Source organism: Anser anser (assembly GCF_964211835.1).
Source record: "Anser anser genome assembly, chromosome: W".
NCBI classification, from domain to species: domain Eukaryota; kingdom Metazoa; phylum Chordata; class Aves; order Anseriformes; family Anatidae; genus Anser; species Anser anser.
In genome coordinates this window covers 6,301,161-6,324,961 of record NC_139731.1, presented here as the reverse complement: position 1 = coordinate 6,324,961, position 23,801 = coordinate 6,301,161, and the positions used below count along the sequence as shown (strand labels likewise).

The 23,801-nt window shown below is 48.0% G+C and overlaps 1 protein-coding gene and 1 pseudogene across 18 annotated transcripts in view; one reads left to right on the top strand and one right to left on the bottom strand.

The window, feature by feature from the left end:
- LOC310888710 (arrestin domain-containing protein 3-like) overlaps positions 1–23,801 on the bottom strand; it is a 494,161-nt pseudogene that overhangs the window by 259,024 nt on the left and 211,336 nt on the right. The window lies entirely within an intron of this gene.
- The window catches only part of LOC310888706 (transcription factor RFX3-like), a 258,874-nt gene that overhangs the window by 92,982 nt on the left and 142,091 nt on the right, over positions 1–23,801 (top strand). The window contains exon 1 of one of the 17 annotated variants that reach the window (XM_083815662.1): positions 8,227–8,326. The exons of 15 other annotated variants lie outside the window; for them this stretch is intronic. In XM_083815662.1, coding sequence (XP_083671788.1) covers positions 8,264–8,326 — 63 coding nt within the window. In that variant the 5' untranslated portion in view covers positions 8,227–8,263. Of the gene's footprint in view, positions 1–8,226; positions 8,327–8,346; positions 17,309–23,801 lie in introns of those variants that run through there. One more of the 17 variants, XM_083815654.1, reaches the window with a different exon arrangement.

Below are 23,801 nucleotides of genomic sequence, written 5' to 3'. Positions count from 1 at the left end.
GCAGGGGGGTGGCACTGTATGTAATGCAGGGGCGGGACTATACAGAGCTTACAGTTGGCGATGATGAGGATGAGAGCCTCTAGGTAAGGATTAAAAACAAGCAAATAAAGTGGATGTTGCTGTGGGAGTATACTATAGACCACCTGGACAGGATGATGACACTGATGAATTATTCATTAAGGAACTGAGAACTACTTCTAGATCAGCTGCCCTTGTCCTTATGGGGGACTTCAATCTGCCAGATGTCAACTGGGAATATACTTGATACCAACAGGTCCAGGAGATTCCTAAAACACGTTGATGATAACTTCTTGGTACTGGTACTGAACGAGCCGACTAGGAAAGGAGCCCTCCTAGACTTGTTGCTTGTAAACAGGGAGGGTCTCGTGGGTGAAGTGGTGATTGGTGGCTGTCTTGGCCATAGTAAGCATGAAGAGGTCGAGTTGAAAATCTTTAGTCATAGGAGGAAAACTGCACCAAAACTTCAACCCTGGATATGGGGAGAGCAGACTTCACAGCGCTCGGGGAACTAGTTAGTAAGGTCCCCTGGGAAACTGCTTTTGAAGACATCGAGCTCCATCAGTACTGGTCAGTCTTTAAGCACTGCCTCCTAAAAGCACAGGAACAGGCAATTCCAAAATGTCGGAAGTCAAGCAGGTGGGGCAGAAGGTCATCTTGGCTGAGCAGGGATCTTCTTCTAGAACTTAGGTGGAAAAAGAAAGCGTATGGCCACCGGAAGTGAGGTCAGGCAACATGGGAGAACTACAGACATGCTGTTTGCCATTGTAGGGAGAAAATTTGTGTGGCCGAAGCTCAATTAGAGTTGAAGCTAGCCAGTGCTGTGGGGAGAATAATTTTTTTTTAAATACTGTTAACAGGAAAAGGAGGACCAGAGAAAACATCGTTCCGTTACTTGATGAGGATGGTCGCCTCACAAATAGGGACGTAGGCAAAGCAGAGACATTTAATGCCTTCTTTGTCTCTGTCTTCAATGCTGATGATGGGCCCTGGGACCCCAGTTACCCTGAGTTGGAGGACCGTGACTATGGGAACGATAAAATCCCAGCCAACCCTGAACCTGTGCGGGATTTACTGCTCCAGCTGGATGTATACAAGTCTCTGGGGCCCAATGGGATTCATCCCAGGGTACTCAAAGAGCTGTCTGATGTCATCGCAAAACCTCTCTCAATTATTTTTCAACAGTCTTGGGAATCTGGAGAGGCCCCAGTTGAATGGAAGCTGGCAAACGTTGTTCTGATTTTCAAGAAGGGCAAGAAAGAAGACCCTGGTAATTACAGGCCTGTCAGTCTCACTTCCGTACCTGGAAAATTATGGAGAAGATTATTCTGGGAGTTACTGAAAAAACAGGGCAACCCTGGCTATGCATACAAACTGGGGGATGAAAGGCTGGAGAACAGCCCCATAGAAAGAGATCTGGGGTTTCTGATTGATGGTGAGTTGAATATGAGTCAACAGTGTGCCCTGGCAGCCAAAAGGGCCAACCATATCCTGGGGTGCATCAAGCACAGCCTTGCTAGCCAGTTGAGAGAAGTGATTGTCCCATCCTACTCTGTGCTGGTGCGGCCTCACCTTGAGTACTGCATACAGTTTTGGGCGCCACAATATAAGAAGGACATAAAACCATTAGAGAGTGTCCAAAGGAGTTCTATGAAGATGGTGCAGAGTCTAGAGGGCAAGACGTATGAGGAGCGGCTGAGGTCACTTAGATTGTTCAGCCTGGAGAAGAGGAGACTGAGAGGAGACCTCATGGTGTTCTGCAGCTTCCTCAGACCCTGGAGTCACTCCACTCAGGGAGCAGAGGGTGCTGATCTCTTCTCTCTGGTGACCAGTGATAGGACTTGAGGGAACAGCATGAAGCTGAGTCAGGGGAGGTTCAGGTTGGATATTAGGAAAAGGTTCTTCACCGAGAGGGTGGTCAGGCACTGGAACAGGCTCCCCAGGGAAGTGGTCATGGCACTGAGCCTGCCAGAGTTCAAGAAGTGTTTGGACAATGCTCTCAGACATACTGTCTGATATTTGGGTGGTACTGTGTGGAGCCAGGAGCTGGACTCAATGACCCTTGAGGGTCCCTTCCACCTCAGGAGATTCTATGATTCATTGCATCCTCCCTTCAGGTATTTATACACATTGATGAGATACCCCCTGGGCCTCCTCTTCTCCAGGCTGAATGGTCCCAACTCTCTCAGACTCCCCTTGTAGGATAGGTGCTCCAGTCCCTTAATCATCATCATTAATCATCTTTGCTGAACTCTCTCCAGTATGTCCATGCCTCTCTGGTACTGAGGCACCCAGAACTGGAGACAGTATTCCAAGTGTGGGCACACCTGCACTGAGTAGAGGGGAAGGATCACCTCCTGTGACCAGCTGGAAATACTTTGCCTTATGCAGCCCAGGATACCATTACCATTGTGGTTTAAGCTGGACAGCTAAACATCACACAGCCGTTCATTTACCGTCCCCCCCTCAGTAGGATGGGGAAGAGAAAGAAAAAAGTAAAAGATTGTGGGTTGAGATAAAGACAGTTGCTTAGGACAGAAAAGAAATAATAATAACAACAATAATAATAATGTTTACAAAACAAGTAAATCACAATCAACATTGGGATTAGTAACTATTAAACTTATTTAATACTTATAACAATTTTGTTTTAACATGCTTTTGTCAGATCTGTCGTTATCTCAACTCTTCATGCCCTACACTGGGCACCAGAAGGGCTGTTGTGATTTAACACGTCATGCATCTAAGCACAACACAGCCGTTCGCTCACCCATCTGCTCCCAGTGGGATGGAGGAGAGAATCGGCGGGAAAAAAAAAGTAAAAGCTCATGGGTTGAGGTAAAGACAGTTTAATAGGCCATAAAAGGAGAAATAATTATGATGATGATAATAATAAGTTCAAAGCAAGTGATATACAATGCAATTGCTTAGCACCCGCTGACCGATGCCCAGCCTGTCCCCAAACAGTGATTCCCCCCCCACACACACATATTAATTGTTCAGCATGATGTCATATCATAGGGGTTTGGAATACCCCTTTGGCCAGTTTGGGTCAGCTCTCCTGGGTCTGTCCCCTCCCAGCTCCTGCTGAACCCCCAGCCTGCCCACTGGCAGGACAAAGTGAGAAGCTGAAAAGTCCTTGTCTTAGTGTAAGCACTGCTCTGCAACAATTAAAACATCAGCGTGATATCAACATTATTCTCATCCTAAATCCAAAAGACAGCACCAATACGAGCTACTAGAAGGAAAATTAACTCTATCCTAGCAGAAACCAGGACAGCCTTTTTTAGTGGCAAGGGCGCATTGCTGGTGAGCACCAATTCAACTTGTTGTCCAGCAGGACCCCCAGGGCCTTTTCTGCCGAGCTGCTTTCCAGCTGGGTGGCCCCCAGCATGTACTGATGCATGGGGTCGTTCCTTCCAGATGCAGGACTTGGCACTTCTTGTCGAACTGCATGAGGTTCCTGTCAGCCCATTTCTCCAGCCCGTCCAGGGCCCTCTGGATGGCAGCACGACCCCGTGAAAACCTCACAACAAGGGAAAAGGATCGTCAGAGGCTGACGAGGAGTGGGCGTGGCCAGCAATAACGGCGGCAGATTTAAACGCAGTCTAACCGCTACCAGTAATTACTTGCCGAGGCGATCAGCTCCGAACGAGTGCATTCCGCAGCGGAGTGGGGGGTGGCGGCGTAAAGGGTTTTTTCCTGAGACGGGGAAGCCCCGGGGGAGCGCAGAGACCTGCCGAGGGTTGGGAGCTCACGCGAGAGCGGCTGTCAAGGCGTGGGCGGGGCCAGCAGTAACTGCGTCCACCCCCCACTCCCCCATAAGTAGCCCCTAGGGAGCGAGGGCGGCTAGGAGCATGGTGATTGGGCAAACAAGGTGTGGTGTGTCAGTTTGTGAAGAGGGTGACTGACCGGAGGGTGCCCTGTGAGGTAGGGGTGTTCCACTGGCTGAGCAGGAGATGCCAAATACACCTCTCACCCAGATCTCCACAGGCCAAGGACATGCACCTTACCTGATCCTCAAGGCAGAATGGTGGGCACACTTGTCTCAGGGCAAAGGCTGTGGCTCTGGCGGTGTGGTGTGCATCATCTACCCCAGCGGTGGCTGATGCCTCCACCCAGACAGCTACTGAGGCTACAGTGCAGATTTCTGACTGCTGGAAATGCCTAGATCTTTCCCCTGGGGCAGGGGCAGGGACAGGTAGCAGACCTGCCTGCAAAAGGTGTGCCCAGATGGAGGACCTCCTGCACCAGGTGGCTGAGCTGCAGGAGGCAGTGAGAAGGCTGAGTAGCATCAGGGAGGCTGAGGAGGAGTTAGACAGCTGGATCCTAGCACAGTCTGCAGGGGACCCACAGCCCATGGCCAAACAGCCTGAAACTCCCCCACTGACACTCAGAGAAGGGAGGGAGGCCAGTAACACTGGAGAGTGGAAGCTGGCAACAACAAGGACCAGCAGGAGGAAGAGTCTTCCCCCGAATACTGAGGTGCCCTTACAGAACCGCTTCACCCCTTTGCAGACTGAAAAGGAAAGACCCATTGCAGAGAGGGTGGAGCTGAGTAAGACACCTGGTCTTCTCCCCGCATAACAACTAGTCCAACTAAGAAAAGATGATAGACGATAGTAGTAGGAGACTCTCTTCTGAGAGGTACAGAGGAGCCCATCTGCTGACCCGATCCTCCCTTGAGGGAAGTCTGCTGCTTACTGGGGGCTTGTATCAGGGATGTTACCAGGAGATTGCCAGGCCTTGTACAGCCTAAGGACTAATATCCGCTGCTACTGTTTAACGTGGGCATCAATGATGCAGCCAGTAATAGTCTGAGGAGTGTCAAGAGGGATTGCAGAGCCCTGGGGGCAGCAGTAAAGGACTCAGGAGCGCAAGTAGTTTTTTGATCAGTCCTGCTGGTCAAAGGGAAGGGGTTTGAAAGGGCCAGTTGAATCTAGCAAATCAACAGATGGTTGCAGGACTGGTGCCACAGACAGAGGTTCAGCTGCTTAGACCATGGGACTCTCTTTGAGAAACCTGGTCTGCTGGGAGCTGATGGGGTCTACTTATCAGAGAAGGGGAAGAACATCTTTTGATCATAGGCTTGCTGAGTTGGTGAAGGTTTTAAACTAGAGCTGCTGGGGGAGGGGAACCTCAGTCCATCCTGCTCCTCCCAGTTTGATGCCAGTGTCAGTGATAGATGCCCAGAACCTGGAAGAGGGTCACAGATCATCAGAAGAGAACCTGAAGAGCACCACGAAGGAATTCCAACTACTCCAGCCAGTAAGTCTGCTTCATCAGGGACCCAACTTAAATGTCTCTATGCTAAGACATAGCATGGGGAATAAACAAGAGGAGTTAGAGATGTATGCACAGCGGCAGGGCTATGACCTCATTGGCATTACAGAGACATGGTGGAAGAATGGCTCCCAGGACTGGAGTGTTGGAATGGAAGGATACAGACTCTTTAGGAAGGACAGGCAGGGGAGATGAGGAGGGGGCATCGCCCTCTAAGTCAATGAGCAGCTGGAGTGCATGGAGTTCTGCCTGGGGATGGATGAGGAGCTGACTGAGAATATATGGGTCAGGATTAAAGGGAGGGCAGGGACAGGGGACATTATGGGGGGGGTCTGCTATAGGCCACCTGATCAGGAAGACCAAGCAGATGAGGCCCTCTATAGACAGATAAAAGCAGCCTCACATTCACAAGCCCTGGCCCTCATGAGGGACTTCAACCACCCTGGTATCTGTTGGAGGGACAGACAGCACAGCAGGGCACAGGCAATCCAGGAGGTTCCCAGAATGTGTTGATGATAACTTCCTTATACAAGTGATAGAGGAGCCAATGAGTAGAAATGCTATGCTGGTCCGCATTCTCATCAACAAGGAGGGGCTGGTGGGGAATATGAAATTCAAGGACAGCCTTAGCTGCAGTGACCATGAAATGGTGCAGTTTTAGATTCAGATGGTAGTGAGGAAGGATCACAGCAAGCTCTCTACCCTGGATGCTATCTAGATGCTATCCAGAGATGCTATCTCTGCTTTGGGAAAGCAGACTATACCCTCTTCAGGGATCTGCTTGGTAGAGTACCATGGCACAAAGCCCTGGAGGGAAGAAGGGCGCAAGAAAGCAGGTTAATATTCAAGGACCACCTCCTCCAAGCTCAGGAGCAATGCATCCCAATAAAGAGGAAGTCAAGCAAAAATGCCAGGAGGCCCACAGGGATGAACAAGGAGCTCCTGGACAAACTCAAGCAGAAAAAGGAGACCTACAGAGAGTGGAAGCAAGGACAGATAGCCCAGGAGGGATATAGAGACGTTGTTGGAGCAGCCAGGAAAGGTTAGGAAAGCCAAAGCCCTATGAGAACTAAATTTGACCAGGGACATCAAGAGCAACAAGAAGGGCTTCTATAGGTACATTGCTGATAAAAGAAAGACTAGGGAAATTGTGGTCCCTATCCAGAAGGAAACGGGAGACCTGGTCACCTGGGATAAGGAGAAGGCTGAGGTAGTTAATGAATTTTTTGCCTCAGTCTTCACTGGCAAGAACTCCAGCCACATAGCCTAGGCCCCAAAAGGCAAAGTCAGGGCCTGGAAGAATGAAGAACCACCCACTGTAGGAGAAGATCAGGTTCAAGGCGATCAGCTCTGGGGCAGACGAGCTCTGCAGCGGAGTGGAGGATCGAGGTGGGCAGGGCTTTTTTCCTGCATCGAGGCCACTTGAGGCAGCCAAGGGAGCTGCCAGGACCCAGCAGCCCTCACAAGGGAGGCTGATGAGGCGTGGGCGGAGCCAGCAACAACCCTCCCCCTCCCCTGTTGTACAAAGGCAGCCCCTAGGGAGTGTGAGTGACCAGGATGGGCAAACAGGGTGTGGCGCATCAGTCAGGGCATGGCACGCCAGTTTGAATGGCAGTTCATGCAGGGAGGACACTCTTACCGCTGTTTTCCAATGGTGGTTGTAACCTGCTCGCGAAGAGCCCAGCCATGGTATCCACCTGGCAGAAAGCCATGGCCTCTGCATCTCTTGCGGCCTCTTGAGCCACAGCTACCAATGTGGCTACCTAGACAGAGGTCTCGGGGAAATACGCGGCCATCCAGGTCTTGGGCTGCAGGGTGTGCCCAAGTCTTCTGTCAGTGTCTGACAGCAGCAGCAGTGGGTATGCCTGTGGGAGGTGTGCCCAGGTTGAAGAATTGCTCAGCCTGCTGGCAGAGCTTCGGGAGGAGGTGATTAGGCTGAGGAGCATAAGGTAGTCAGAGAGGGAAATTGACTGGTGGAAGCATACTCTACCCTCCCTGAGACAGACTCATGAGCCAGCTACCACACCTGAAACAAAGGTTCCCCTATCCCACCACGCAGTAGGAGGGGACCTAGGACAAGGGGGAATATGGAAGCAGGTTTCTGCTCAGGGTGGTAGGCGAGCCCTCTCCCTGCCTACCTCACCTTCCTGGCTACGCTTATGCAACAGGTATGAGGCTCTAAAACTTGACAGTCAAGCAAATGATGATGTAGACGAAAGCCCATCCTGGTTGGAAGGGGTGCCTAAGGCAAGGCAGCCTACGTCCTGCATCACTACATTTTCTATTAAGAAAGAAAGAAGGGTTATTGTCATAGGGGACTCCCTTCTGAAAGGGACAGAGGGCCCAATTTGCCATCCGGACCCAGCCCACAGGGAAGTCTGCTGCCTCCCTGGGGCTTGGGTAAGAGACGTTGCTAGAAAAGTCACTTGCCTGGTATGGCCCTCCCTCTTACTACTACCCGTTACTGGTTTTTCAAGCTGGTAATGACGAGGTAGTAAGGAGAAGTCCAAGGGCAATCAAGAGGGACTTTAGGGCTTTGGGGCAAATGGTTAAAGGATCAGGGGCACAGGTTGTGTTTGCCTCTCCTTCGGGTAGCAGGGATCAACATTGACAGGCAGGCTCAGCTCATCAATATGTGGCTCCGAGACTGGTGCCACTGGCAGAACTTTGGTTTCTTGATCACGGGAAGGTATATGTGATACCAGGCCTGCTGACACCAGATGCGATGCACCTCTCTCAGAGGGGGGAAAGGATTTTTGCACAGGAGTTAGCGGGACTGATCGATAGGGCTTTAAACTAGAGTCGAAGGGGGAAAGGGATAAAACTAGGCCTGCTGGTGATAAGCTATGGGAGGGCATGACAAAACAAGGGACTGTGTGCTAGTGAGTTCCTTTGGTCTGCTCCACAAGGTGCTGCGTACAATGAGGCGCACTTGAAGTGTTTCTACACCAATGCACGCAGTATGAGGAATAAGCTAGAGGACCTAGAAGTCTTGGCCCAGTCCCAGAGCTACAATATCATCGGCGTAAGTGAAACCCGGTGGGATGAGTCCTGTGGCTGGTGTGTTGCAGTAGATGGTTGCAGGCTCCTCAGGAGGGACAGGCAGGGCAGGCGAGGCAGTGGGGTGGTGCTGTACATAAAGGAGGGGCTGGACCGTGTGGAGCTTGCAGTTGGCAATGACAAAGTTGAGAGCCTCTGGGTAAGGATTAAGGGACAAACATATAAAAAGGGGATGTTGTCATGGGAGTCTATTACAGACCACCCTGCCAGGATGACGACACCAATGAATTATTCTTTGAGGAACTAAGAGATACCTCAAGATCAACTGCTCTTGTCCTTATGAGGGACTTCAACTTGCCAGACGTCAACTGGGAATATCACATGGCCGACACAAGCAGGTTCAGGAGATTCTTAAAGCACCTCGTTGATAACTTCTTGGTCCAAGTGCTAAGGGAGCTAACTAGGAAAGGTGCCCTCCTGGATCTGTTGCTGGAGAACAGAGAGGATTTTGTGGGGGATGTGGCAATTGGAGGCCGTCTCAGTCACAGTGACCATGAAGCGGTTGAGTTTAAAATTTTTGGTGGCAGGAAGAAAACTGCCACCAAAACTTCAGCCCTGGATATGGGGAGAGCAGACTTCAGGCTGCTAAGGGAACTAGTTAGCAAGGTCCCCTGGGAAGCTGCTTTTGAAGGTGTCGGCGTCCATCAGTGCTGGTCAATCTTTAAGCACTGCCTCCTAAAAGCACAGGATCAGGCAATTCCAAAATATCGGAAGTCAAGCAGGTGGGGCAGGAGGCCGGCTTGGCTGACCCCCGTTGGGAAACGGCTTTTGAAGACATCGAGCTCCATCGGTGCTGGTCACTTTTCCAAAATGTTGGAAATCAAGCAGGTGGGGCAGAAGGAAGCTTAGGTGGAAAAAGGACCTTAGCTGGTGAAGGGCCTGGAACACAAGTCCTATGAGGAACGGCTGAGGGAACTAGGGTTGTTTATACTGGAGAAGAGGAGGCTCAGGGGAGACCTTATTGCTCTCTACAACTACCTGAAAGAAAGTTGTGGGGAGCTGGGGGTCGGCCTCTTCACGAGCGATAGGACAAGAAGGAATGGCCTCAAGGTGCACCAGGGGAGGTTCATATTGGAAATGAGGAGAAATTTCTTCTCAGAAAGAGTAGTCAGGCATTGGAACAGGTTGCCCAGGGAAGTGGTAGACTCACCGTCCCTGGGGGTGTTTAAGGAAAGGCTGGAAAAGGTGCGTAGGGACATGGTTTAGTGGGTGATATTGGTGCTAGGGGGATGGTTGGACCAGATGATCTTGGAGGTCTTTTCCAACCTTAATGATTCTATGATTCTATGAAAAATAAAGTGTGTGGTCACCAGAAGCGAGGTCGTGTGACATGGGAGGAAAATAGAGATGCTGTTACCATTTTAGAGAGAAAATTTGGGTGGTGAAAGGTGAATTTTAGTTGAAGTTGGCCAGTACTGTGGGGGACAATAAAAAGGGCTTTTCTAAATATGTTAACAGCAAAAGGAGGACCAGAGAAAACATTGGTCCGTTACTTGATGAGGATGGTCCTGGTTTCAGCTAGGATAGAGTTAATTTTCCTCCTTGTAGCTGGTAGGGTGCTATGTTTTAGCATTTAGGATGAGAATAATAGTGATAACACTGATGTTTTAGTTGTTGCAGAGCAGTGCTTACACTAAGACAAGGACTTTTCAGCTTCTCGCTCTGTCCTGCCAGCGAGCAGGCTAGGGGTGCAGCAGGAGCTGGGAGGGGACAGACCCAGGACAGCTGACCCAAACTGGCCAAAGGGGTATTCCAAACCATATGACATCATGCTGAACAATTAATATGTGTGTGTGTGGGGAATCACTGTTTGGGGACAGGCTGGGCATCGGTCAGCAGGTGCTAAGCAATTGCATTGTATATCACTTGCTTTGAACATATTATTATTATTAATATTATCATCATTATTATTATTTCTCTTTCTTTTCTGTCCTAATAAACTGTCTTTATCTCAACCCACCAGCTTTTACTTTGTTTCCCGATTCTCTCCCCCATCCCACTTGTAGCAGGGGGGTGAACAAATGGCTGTCTGGTGCTTAGCTGCCAGCCGGGTTAAACCACAACAGTCACCTCACAAATAGGGGTGTATACAAAGCAGAGACATTTAATGCCTTCCTCACCTCTGTCTTCAGCACTGATGATGGTGCCCTTTCCCTGCAGCAGTCCATACAGTGCTGTGCTCTGCACTTGTAGCTAGAACAGCAGTGGTATCACACCAGTGTTGTGTCTGCTGCTGAGCAGTGCTGGCACAGCATCAGGACTCTCTCTAACCCCCTAGGGGGTGGGCAAAAAAGTGAGAAAGGAATATCACCAGGGCAGCTGACCTAAACCAACCAAAGGGATATTCCATACCATATGATGTCACACTCAGCAATAAAAGGTGGAAAAGGGAAGAAGAGGGGAGGGGTGGGCTGTCGTGAAAACGTATGTCCTCCTCCCGAACACCGGCTATGTGCGTTGAGGCCCTGCTTCAAGGATGTGGTCAAGCATCGCTCATTTGTGGGAAGTAGAGAGTAATTTCTTTCCTCTGCACTTCCACATAGCCTTTACTTGTTTTGTTTCTTTTTCCCTTTCCCCCTCCCTTTTCCCCTTTCCTTTTTCCCCTTTAGTTAAATTGTTAATTGTTTAGTTAAATTGTTTAGTTAAATTGTTTAATTAATAATAATCTTTCCTTAATAATTATTTTTTTCCCTTTAATTAAATCATCCTTATCTCAACCCGTGAGTTGTTCTTTCCTTTACTTATTCCCCTCCTCTTCTAAGGAGGGGGAGGGAGAGAGCAGTTGTGGTGTTCAGCTGCCTAGCATGGTAAAACCACCACAGTCCTTTTTGGCACCCAACGTGGGGCTCGAAGGGTTGAGATAACAGTAGAATTGATTAAAACGCTTACAACTAACACACTTACTTGCCAGTCACCATGTTCAGTGTCCTGTTAATAGTGGCTTGTTTGATCATGTGTCATGCAATCCGTGTCATGTTCTCCTTTCTCCTCTATATCCAATCCGAGACTGTGCTACAATCTGTGTTCGTTTTTTTAAATCCGCTGTGCTGCCAAGACCGGCCTTGAGTTTAATCTGGCATTTAGACCCTGCGTTGTTATAATTTTGGTCTCTTTTAGAGAATATTCAGAATTACACTGCCTTCCTTTCCTCATCTGGAAGTCAGTTTATGAATAATATCAGGAATGGTACCTCCTCCTTCTTTCACAGTGGGCTAATTACAGCAGTTTCTGAGTATTTTGAATATCCATGTGTAACCCATATATTGCTTCGCTGGGTTAGAAACTGGCTGGATAGCCAGGCCCAAAGAGTTGTGGTGAATGGAGTCAAATCTGGTTGGAGGCCGGTCACTAGTGGTGTCCCCCAGGGCTCGGTACTGGGGCCGGTCCTCTTTAATATCTTTATCGATGATCTGGATGAGGGCGTCCAGTGCACCCTCAGTAAGTTTGCAGATGACACCAAGCTAAGTGCGTGTGTCGATCTGCTCGAGGGCAGGAAGGCTCTGCAGGAGGATCTGGATAGGCTGGAGCGATGGGCTGAGGTCAACTGTATGAAGTTCAACAAGGCCAAGTGCCGGGTCCTGCACCTGGGGCGCAACAACCCCAAGCAGAGCTACAGGCTGGGAGATGAGTGGCTGGAAAGCTGCCTGGCTGAGAGGGACCTGGGAGTACTGGTTGATAGTCAGCTGAATATGAGCCAGCAGTGTGCCCAGGTGGCCAAGAAGACCAACAGCATCCTGGCCTGCATAAGAAGCAGTGTGGCCAGCAGGTCTAGGGAAGTGATTGTGCCCCTGTACTCGGCTCTGGTGAGGCCGCACCTTGAGTACTGTGTTCAGTTTTGGGCCCCTCGCTACAGGAAGGACATGGACGTGCTCGAGCGAGTCCAGAGAAGGGCGACCAAGCTGGTGAGGGGTCTGGAGAACAAGTCTTACGAGGAGCGGCTGAGGGAGCTGGGCTTGTTCAGCCTGGAGAAGAGGAGGCTCAGGGGCGACCTTATCGCTCTCTACAGTTACCTTAAAGGAGGCTGTAGAGAGGTGGGGGTTGGTCTGTTCTCCTACGTGCCTGGTGACAGGACGAGGGGGAATGGGCGAAAGTTGCGACAGGGGAGTTTTAGGTTGGATGTTAGGAAGTACTTCTTTACCGAAAGGGTTATTAAGCATTGGAATGGGCTGCCCAGGGAGGTGGTGGAGTCACCATCCCTGGAGGTCTTTAAAAGACGTTTAGATGTAGAGCTTAGCGATATGGTTTAGTGGAGTACTTAGTGTTAGGTCGGAGGTTGGACTCGATTATCTTGAGGTCTCTTCCAACCTAGAAATCTGTGATACTGTGATACTGTGATATTTCTAATTCTGAATAACGGGTTTCCTCTTCCCTCTAAGATTAGCCGATTGTTTAGAAAGCTTATCTGGGAATCTGTCCCAAAACAGTCTTGTGGCAGGTGGCAAGGTGTGTGGGAGGATATCGGCAGGTACCTGTCACGGGTGCCTCCTCCAATAGTTTTGAACTTCACCCCTGAACAAATGCAAAATCCTAAAAACCTGATAGAATGTTTGAGAGTCGTATGCCCTGACCCTGATAATGCCGGAGAACGGCAGCTTGCAGCATTGTGCTGGGTTCTAGCTTACTCCTACCAAACACTGTTTAACATCATCCAGCACCTTGAAGAGAGGGAGGAAGTCTCTGAATCTGATGACCAGATAACACATGCTGTGACTGACCCGGAGGATCAACCAACTATGGATGGTATCAGTCGCCCCCATAGTCAAGTCAAAACAATGGAAATGGAAGTCAGCTCGTTTGGTAAGGGAAGAAGCCTCTCCTAAGAAGGAGGGAGAAGGGGAAAAGGCAGGCACCTCTAAAGCAGAGCCATCACAAAAACAGCAGGAAGAAGAGATGGAAATCATAAAGGAATCAGAAACCACTCGATCCCTATCCCTGAGTGAGTTGCGAGAAATACGAAAGGATTACAGTCGACACCCAGGTGAACACATCCTCACCTGGCTGCTTTGATGCTGGGACACTGGGGCCAATAGCCAACAATTAGAAGGCAATGAAGCCAAACAGCTGGGATCCCTCTCTAGAGAAAGGGTCATTGACAAAGTAATTGGGAGAGGGACACAGGTTCTCAGCCTCTGGAGGCGACTCCTGGCAGCTGTGAAAGAAAGGTATCCCCATAAGGAAGATATTGTATATCAAGTAGGCAAGTGGGCCACTATGGATAAAGGTCTCCAGCATCTGCGGGAATTAGCTGTGCTGGAGATGGTTTATAGCGATTTGGACAATGCCCAGACACCTCAAGATCCCGATGAAGTCCAGTGCACAACATCCATGTGGCGTAAATTTGTGCGGAGTGCACCATCATCACATGCCAGTACACTGGCAGGAATTCATTGGGATGAGGGGATGGCACCAACAGTGTATACTATGTCCTGCCAGCTTCAAAAATATGAAGACAATCTCTCTGTTCCACTACGGGCCTGCATCTTGGCTATGGAGAAACTGTTCCAAAGGCTCCACCACCTCGTAGAACAATCATCTCCCTCCTCACCCACATGGAGTAATATTTCAGCCATTACGAATCGGTATTTTCCTGTTCGAGGGAGAGAGTAGCAGGGACACACACCATGTGGCACCTTGTGGTCTTATCTGCGTGACCACAGGGAAGATATGAGGAAGTGGGATGGTGAACCTACCTCAATCCTAGCCGCTTGTGTACATGAACTACAAGGAAACACAGCAGCAAAAAGGGGGTCTCCTAGGAAAAATGCTGCTCCGTTTTCTGTTGGGCAGTTCCCCAGAGGCAGTAGAATGGCTGATGTTAGTCTTGACCCTGATGAAGGGACCTCTGCTTCTCATTTGCCATGGACTAATCCAGATTGCACTGGAACAGGGGGAAGTTCCTGAACACCTGCAATACATCAATGATATCATTGTGTGGGGCAACACAGCAGAAAAAGTTATTGAGAAAGAGAATAAAACAATCCAAATTCTCCTGAAAGCTGGTTTTGCCATTAAACAGAGTAAGGTCAAGGGACCTGCACAGGAAATCCAGTTCTTGGGGGTAAAATGGCAGGATGGATATCGCCACATTTCAATGGATGTGATCAACAAAATAACTGCTATGTCTCCACCAACTAGCAAAAAGGAAACACAAGCTTTCCTAGGCCTTGTGGCATTCTGGAGAATGCATGTTCCAGGATATAGTCAGCTTGGGAGTCCTCTATATCGAGTGACTCAAAAGAGAAACTATTTCGAGTGGGGCCCTGAGCAACAACAGGCTTTTGAAGAAATCAAACAAGAAATAGCTCGTGCAGTAGCCCTTGGGCCTGTTTGTACAGGACCAGCTGTGCAAAACATACTTTACACTGCAGCTGGGGAACATGGCCTCACCTGGAGCCTCTGGCAGAAGACCCCAGGAGAAACTCGAGGTCGACCTCTGGGGTTCTGGAGCCAGGGCTATCAAGGATCAGAAGCCAAATACACCCCAACTGAAAAGGAGATATTAACAGCATATGAGGGGGGTTTGAGCTGCTTCAGAAGTTGTGGGTACAGAAGCACAGCTCCTCTTGGCACCACGGCTACCTCTGTTAAATTGGATGTTCAAAGGGAAAATCCCCACTAAACACCATGCAACTGATGCTACGCGGAGTAAGTGGGTAGCTTTAATTATGCAGTGGGCTCAAATGGGGAAACGCAACCACCCAGGAATCCTGGAAGAGCTCATGGACTGGCCGGAAGGCAGAGATTTTGGAGTATTGATCGAAGATGTAACTCATGCCAAAGAGGCACCACCATGTAATGAGTTCTCAGAAGACAGAAAGCAGTATGTGTTGCTCACTGACGGATCCTGTCGCGTGGTAGGGAGCCATCAGAAATGGAAAGCTGCTGTGTGGAGTCCCACACGACGAGTTGTGGAGGCCATGGAAGGGGAAGATGAGTCGAGTAAGTATGCAGAAGTGAAATCCATACAACTGGCCCTAGAAATTGCTGAAAGAGAAAAGTGGCCAGTACCGTATCTCTACGCTGACTCATGGATGGTGGCAAATGCCCTGTGTGGGTGGTTACAGCAATGGAAACAGAGCAACTGGCAGCACGGAGGTAAACCTATCTGGGCTGCTACCCTGTGGTAAGATATTGCTGCCTGCATAGAAAACCTGGCTGTAAAGGTACGTCATGTAGATGCCCGCATGCCCAAGAGTCGTGCCACTGAAGAACATCAGAACAATGAAGAGGTGGATCGAGCTTCGAAAATTGAAGTGGCTCAGGTGGACCTGGACGGGGGATGTAAGGGTGAGCTGTCTGTAGTTCAATGGGCCCGTGAAACATCAGGACATCTGGGGAGGGATGCCACATACAGATGTGCTCGTGATCGAGGGGTGGACCTGACCATTGATGATGGCCCTGGGACCCCAGGTGCCCTGAGTTGCAGGACCATGATTATGGGAACAATAAATTCCCAGCAAACCCCAAACCTATGTGGGATTTGCTGTTCCAGCTGGATGTATACAAGTCTCTGGGGCCCAATGGGATTCATCCCAGGGTACTCAAAGAGCTGGCTGATGTCATCACAAAACCTTTCTCAATTACTTTTCAACAGTCTTGGGAATCTGGAAAGGCCCCAGTTGAATGGAAGCTGGCAAACGTTGTTCCAATTTTCAAGGGCAAGAAAGAAGACCCTGGTAATTACAGGCCTGTCAGTCTCACTTCCGTACCTGGAAAATTATGGAGAAGATTATTCTGGGAGTTACTGAAAAACACCTGAAAGACAATGCAGTCATTGGTCACAGCCAACACGGGTTCAGGGGGAGAAGGTCCTACTTATCTAACTTAATTTCCTTTTATGACAAGGTCACCCACCTAGCTGAGGGAAGCCAGTTGATGTAATCTTTTTGGATTTCAGCAAAGCTTTCAATACTGTTTCTCACAGTATCCTTCTGGACAAAATGTCCAGCATACAGCTTGGTAAAAACAATATGATGTGTCAACAATTCTCTTTATTTTTAATTACAGTTAATTAAAATTAACTTTAAGTCCTTCCTCCAGATCATTTATTAAAAAAATTAAAGAGAATTAATTTTAATTCTCTTAAAGTTAATTTTAAAATTTAATTTATTAAATTAAAAAAATTAAAAAACAATGTATTAAATTAAAAAAATAAAAATTTCAGAAAATAACTTTCTCTTAAATTTTTTTTTTCCTCTTAAACTCCTTACTAGTTTTTATCCTACTGAACAAAATGTCCAGCATATGGCTAGATAAAAACATAATAAGTTGGGTGAATAATTGGCTGACGGGTAGGTCTCAAAGGGTTAAGGTAAATGGGGTTACATCAGGCTGGCAGCCGGTCCCCAGTGGGGTCCCCCAGGGCTCCATTTTAGGGCCAGTTAAATATGTGAATACAAAAAGGAGGACCAGAGAAAACATAGGTCCGCTACTTGATGGGGATGGTCACCTCACAAACAAGGACATAGGCAAAGCAGAGACGTTTAATGCCTTCTTTGCCTCTGTCTTCAACGGCAGTGAACGACTTTCAACGGGCTTCGGGACCCCGGGTGCCCTGAGTTGGAGGACCGTGACGGTGGGAATGATAAACTCCCAGCCAACCCTGAACGTGTGCGGGATTTGCTACTCCACCTGGATCCATACAAGTCCATGGGTCCGGATGGGATTCATCCCATGGTATTCAAAGAGCTGACTGACGTCATCGCAAGATCTCTCTCAATTACTTTTCAACAGTCTTGGGAATCTGGAGAGGTCCCAGTAGACTGGAAGCTGGCAAATGTTGTGCCAATTTTCAAGAAGGGCAAGAAAGAAGACCCTGGCAACTACAGGCCTGTCAGTCTCACGTCAGTGCCTGGTAAAATTATGGAGAAGATTATCCTGGGAGTTATTGAAGCACACCGGGGGGACAGCGCAGTCATAGGTCACAGCCAGAATGGGTTCACAAGGGGTAGGTCCTGTTTAACAAATTTGATTTCCTTTTATGATAAGATCACCCATCTAGTCGATCAAGGGAAACCAGCTGATGTGATCTTTCTGGACTTCAGCAAAGCTTTTGACACAGTTTCCCATAGGATCCTACTGGACAAAATGTCCAGCATACAACTAGATATAAACATCATACGATGGGTGAGCAATTGGCTGACAGGTAGGGCTCAAAGGGTTATGGTAAATGAGGCTACATCAGTCTGGCGGTGTTTTCAGTAAATTTTCTGATGATACTAAACTGGGAAGAGTTGCTGACTCTGTTGAGGGTGGAAAGGCCTTGCAGAGAGATCTGGACAGATTGGAGAGCTGGGCAATCACCAACCGCATGAAGTTTAACAAGAGCAAGTGCCGGGTCCTGCATCTGGAACGGGGCAACCCTGGCTATACAAACAGACTGGGCGACGAGACGCTGGAGAGCAGCCCCGCAGAGAGGGATCTGGGGGTTGTGGTTGACAGCAAGTTGAATATGAGCCAGCAGTGTGCCCTGGCAGCCAGGAGGGCCAACCGTATCCTGGGGTGCATCAAGCACAGCTTTGCTAGTTGGTCGAGGGAAGCGCATTGGAACAGGCTCCCCAGGGACGTAGTCATGGCACCAAGCCTGTCGGAGTTTAAGAAGTGTTTGGACTATGCTCTCAGTCATATCGACTGAATTTTTGGGTAGACTAGTGTGGAGCCAGTAGTTGGACTCGATGATCCTTGTGGGTCCCTTCCATCTCGGGATATTCTATGGTTCTATATTCTATTCTATAGCTAACAACTGGCTGGATGGCCGGACCCAAATATTGGTGGTGAATGGAGTGAAATCCAGCTGGTGACCAGTTGCGAGTGGTGTTCCCCAGGTGTAGGTGTGCACAGAATCACAGAATGGCCGAGGTTGGAAGGGACCTCTGAAGATCATCTAGTCCAACCCCCCTGCTGAGCCAGATCATCCAGAGCACATTGCGCAGGATGGCATCCAGGCAGGTTTTGAATATCTCCAGAGAAGGAGACTCCACAACCTCTCTGGGCAACCTGTTCCAGTGCTCTGTCACCCTCACAGTAATGAAGTGCCCCTTCATATTCAGCCAGAACCACCTGTGCTTCAGTTTGTGCCCCTTGCCTCTCATCCTGTTGCTAGGCACCACTGAAAAGAGACTGGCTCCGTCCTCTTGACACCCTCTGTACTGGGTCAGGCTGGGATGTTAACTTTCCCTGCAGCAGCCCATACAGTGCTGTGCTCTGCACTCGTAGCTAGAACAGCAATGGTATCACACCAATGTTGTGTCTGCTGCTGAGCAGTGCTGGCACAGCATCAGGACTCTCTCTAACTCCCCTAGGGGTGGGCAAAGAGGTGAGAAAAGAAACATCACCAGGGCAGCTGACCTAAACCAACCAAAGGGATATTCCATATCCACTCTACGCTCCGTACTGTTCTTTAGAGCCAGAACACCAGGTTTCCCCACTGTGATAGCATCTAAGGTTGGAAGCCTAGGGAATGCTCAGGTAATGCAGCTACACCCTACCCTGAAAGCCTCTTCAGTGCTGTACATTTTCTTTAAAATGTGAATGTTAGTTTTATTTTCCTAGTTACTTTAGGCAATTGCACCACATCCACCCCGTGACTATAGTCACTCAAGCTTCACGACATTTGGAATATTTTGGGGATATCACATACATTCTCGGGACGAGATTTATCGAGTGTATGTACATTGTGTAGGGATGCTAAACGTTTCACCATAATCCAGAGTTTAACGTACAAACTAATTGTCAGTATAAAGCATAAAATTACAAACACAAACATTAGTGTGATTACTGGTATCTACAATTGTGTTATCTATGGCTATAGAATCACAATGGGTTCTCATGCAAACACAGCCTTTCCCAATATATACAAGTACAGTTTCAAGGGTTTCATTAGGATGTATCTCAAAGTGGCAAATATTTTGTTCAGTGTCAAGACAAATGTCTTGGGCTTCGAGTGTGTTACTCTCACAGATGAAGCCTTTTTGTTCACGCACAATGCATGCATTCACATCAATTGTTTGCCACTTTCCTCCCTTTTGATGGGCCCATACTTTATGCTCCTTAGGATAAAGTATAGTTCCATTATGACTGAGTCCTAATGCAATGATTGGATATACATTGTATATGGTGGCATTACTTATGGTAAGTATAAAGGCAACAACTTTATCATTTTCTGCATAATAGGTAAAGTTGACGAATTGCCACCATGCTTGAAACTCCTTTTCAAATTCGGAAGCATTATCCCAAATCAATTTTCGAATTTCAGTGGGCAAAGTTCCTCCTTCTCCCTCTCTAATAATAGCTGCTGCTACAGATTGTATCCATAACTGCGTTTGGATGCAGCTCAAGGCAAGGGAGGTATTGCCCTGAGTTTTTCCAAGGGCATTAATTGATGATCGTTTTCTTCAATTTGTTTTCAGTGGGGTAAAATGTCTGATAGAAGCCATTGACTTGCTCCTAAGGCCAATAAGGATGATTTTATTGGTCGTTCCAGTTTCCTTAGGTCATCTGTAGTAGCAGTTATTCTACTCATTAGGACCTCAGCATCAATGCTATTTAATATACCTAATCCTGTTCCCAATAACCCAGTTGCATCTACCCTTTTTAGAGACCAGCTAGGGTTAAAAAGAACTTCTTGTTGTCCCACATTTTTAATTATGTAAGGACCTGTGTTGAAGATGAAAGAAGTTAGACCAATGGGAGGCTGAGTTGGTTCATTTTCAAATATCTGGGGGGGCAGAGGCTTCTTATCCTTTGCAGTCGATGAAGATGTTTCTGTATTGATCATAAATTCGAATAGTAATTCTGTGGCTCTGTAACCCCAAAGACAGTACACAGTTATAGATTTGGTGAAAGTAAAATTGTACCAGCAATCAAAATTTGGTTCAGTTATTTTGTTACAATCAGTACTATAATTTTGTGGTCTGGTAGAATCAGCATAAACTGTCTTAATTTCAGTCGGCCTATTGTAAGTAGATCCATTAGTTATTCGGCAACTCATTTGTATTGTCTGGCCAGACGTGGCTTGAAGTTCAGCCATTCTTAGAGAATCATTCCAACTCCATTCATCTTTTGAAAATATTTTACTCCCATGTAAAACCAAAGTAGAGAGACTTAGGTCCTTTTTGTTTTGAGATGTTCCAGTGATTGCGCTATACCGTGACAATGCATGGTTAGATGTCATGATGAAACACCTCAGCTCCGTGTATAACCACAGTAGCTAAGTTTCCTTTAAGGCCTGTAATTGCATCAAGGTCAGGGTAAAGCATAGCATTATTAATCCAAACTGTTGGTTTGCGATTCTCCAGCTGTCCACATGAAGTTCACTCAGGATTCCTGTGAACACAAAAGAAAATAAAATATGCTCGGTTGTATTCAACCGGCAGGGTTAGAAAGAGGGTGAAATAGCAATCTTTGATTTCCCATGTGTAGAGATATTTGGGAGCAGTTAGCACCATTGCTACTGTTAGATGCACAGAAGGCTTTCACTATCTCTGCCATGTTTGGAACTGTGGCAGTCAAAGGTGTGGTGTTAGCATTTAACTGTCTGTAGTCCACTGTAAAATGCCATTTCCTGGTTGGTTTCTTTACCGGCCACACCAATGAATTGTAAGGTGAATGAGTCCTTTTAATAATGCCTCTTTCTTCCAATTCTGTTACCACCCCGTCAATCCCCATAAGTGCTGCTGCTGGCAACAAATATTGCCGAACATTAGTGATTTTAGCGGGGGGTAAGGGTATGGATGTTTGTAACAGACTCAGTCTCACTGTGCCTGAATCCCTTTGATGTGTCGTGAAACTCCACACAGTTCCATCAGGGAGTTTCCACATATGGCCACGCAGTATGGCAAATCCTAAAATAGTATATGCAGCACTGACTAATACTTCGACCCTGGCTAATTTTGTTCCTCTGGCAGCCAGAGTGAAATTCTTGCAGTGGGGCATTGTTTTTCCACACCATCGATTCCCGTGAATTTAACCCTGCATTGACCAGGTGTTATGCTCAGGGTTTGTGCTGTCTCGTGTGTAATTACGGACATTTGGGTCCCGGTGTCAATAAGAAAATTTACCAATATCTTTCGGGGTCCAAAGGGAATGGCAATGATAGGGTCAGAGTGTTCATTAGAGAGCCATTGAATTGCTAATACCTGCCGAGCAGGGTGGCTCACTGCCCTCCCCGGGGATAGGAGGTTTTTTGCTGAGCTTCTGCCTCCTCAATTGGGCTCAGTGCAGAAGTTGCAGTTTCCTTATGGGTTGGGGGTTTTCCAGTTAGGCAATTCTCCCCAGCCGGAATATTTTTCTTACCCAGAAATTGGACTAATGTACGGAGGTCCTCCATAGAGGCACCACACAAGAATGGTCGGGGTCCACCCAAAGCTAGGGCCTTACACCACAACTCACCCTGTTCCTTATTAGGTTTGAACCTCTTTTTGAATTTGGGGTATCTGGGATTTTGAGTGTGGATTTGGTGGACTCGCTGAGCGTCGTCTTGGGACTTAATACTGGATGAACTAATCCAGCCCATTCAGCATCCATACTTATCTATGTCTTGTACAAATTCACTCCAGGTGGGAATGGGGGAGTTAGGATTTCGCCTACAACCACTATCATCATCCCTATGAGCAGCTAGTATGCGATCCTGGGTATTTGCTATGAACATTTTAAGACAATCAGGGAGTCCACGGATGAGAGGGATTAATCGAGCTGGGTCAATAGGAGCTAACATCGGGGATTTCCCGAATTCATCTCTTTCATATATCGCCTGAACGCAGGCTGCTTTCTGTACTGCTACAGCCAGGTCAGAATAGCTTGTGGCTCTAATTTCCAGGGGTTCCCCTCTCTCCTGGGGATCTACACCACCTGCCCAGTATGCAGCCCGTGCTGTTATAGAGTAATTAGGGTCTCCTGGTGTGGTGGTTAAAAATACTCCAGGTCCCCAAAAGCCTCCTGCCTCTTCCTCACTCAACATAATTTGATCTCCTCCTTCAAGAGAAACTCACCACACATACTCAACTTCTTCCGATTCCCCTGACCGCCTTGAGAACTTCTCGTGTATTTTCACCAACTCTGCTGGTGACCATGGAATCGTTTGCACAGTAGTGCAGATTTCATCATCATCATCAACAGTAGTCTCAGTCTTAACCAAAGGTCTCAAGGAAATCGATTGAGGTTCAGAATCAGCAATCTCTTTGACATCATCATCACTGTCAAACCAAAAAATCACCATTCCAGCTTTCAGGGTCTGCACTATGCATCAATCCATGAACCTGCTTAACCGGAGCAGAAGGCTGTATTCTATTTAGTGCTCTGTCACCCTCACAGTAATGAAGTGCCCCTTCATATTCAGCCAGAACCACCTGTGCTTCAGTTTGTGCCCCTTGCCTCTCATCCTGTTGCTAGGCACCACCGAAAAGAGACTGGCTCCATCCTCTTGACACCCTCCCTTCAGATATTTATATACATTGATGAGGTCTCCCCTCATTCTTCTCTTTTCCAGGCTAAACAGGCCCAGTTCTTTCAGCCTGTCCTCGTACGAGAGGTGCTCCAGTCCTCTAATCATCTTCGCAGCCCTCCTCTGAACTCACTCTAGTAGTTATATGTAGCTCTAGTAGCTCTAGTAGCTCTATGTTCCTCTTGTACTGGGGAGCCCTGAACTGGTCCCCCACAAGCAGTGGCCTCTGCCAGATCACGTGCTCCACCATGGGCTCCTCTCCACCGGCTGCAGGTCTGGCCTTGAGTCTGCTCCTGTGGGGGCTCTCCATGGGTGGCAGCCTCCTTCAGGCCACATCCACCTGCTCCACTGTCGGCTACTCCATGGGCTGCAGTGCGTAGATCTGCTCCGCCATAGTACACCATGGGCTGCAGGGGGACAACCTGCTTCACCATGGTCCTCTCCACAGGCCATAGGGGAACTTCTGCTTCTGAACCTGGATCACCTCCTCCCCCTCCTTCTTCACTGACCTTGGTGTCTGCCTCATTGTTTCTCTCCCATTTTTTTTGCTCCTCTCTCCCAACTGCTGTTGCACAGCTGTTTTTTCCTTTTCTTAAATCTGCTCTCACAGAGGCGCAACCAGAGTTGTTCGTGTCTCACCTCTGGCCAGCAGCAGGTCCCTTTTGGAGCTGGCTGAAACTGGCTCTTATCTAACATGGGGCAGCTCCTGGGCTCTTCTCGCAGAGGCCATCCCTGCAGCCCCCTGCTACCAAGTCTTTGCCATGTAAGCCGAATACACACACTTGAAAAGTCTTATTCAAAGTGTTGTGTTTTCTTCAGAATTCAGGTTTTCATATTAATCTGGTTAATTAATTAATTAATTAGGTTAACAGTGAAGTTTAGATTTTCCTTTTGAAGTATATGAGTTAATAGTGGAGAAGAACAAGTAGGAAAAATTGCTCTTGGACAGAATTTAATAGACTCTTCTAGGATTACACTGAATTTTTTTAGGACCTGTTCT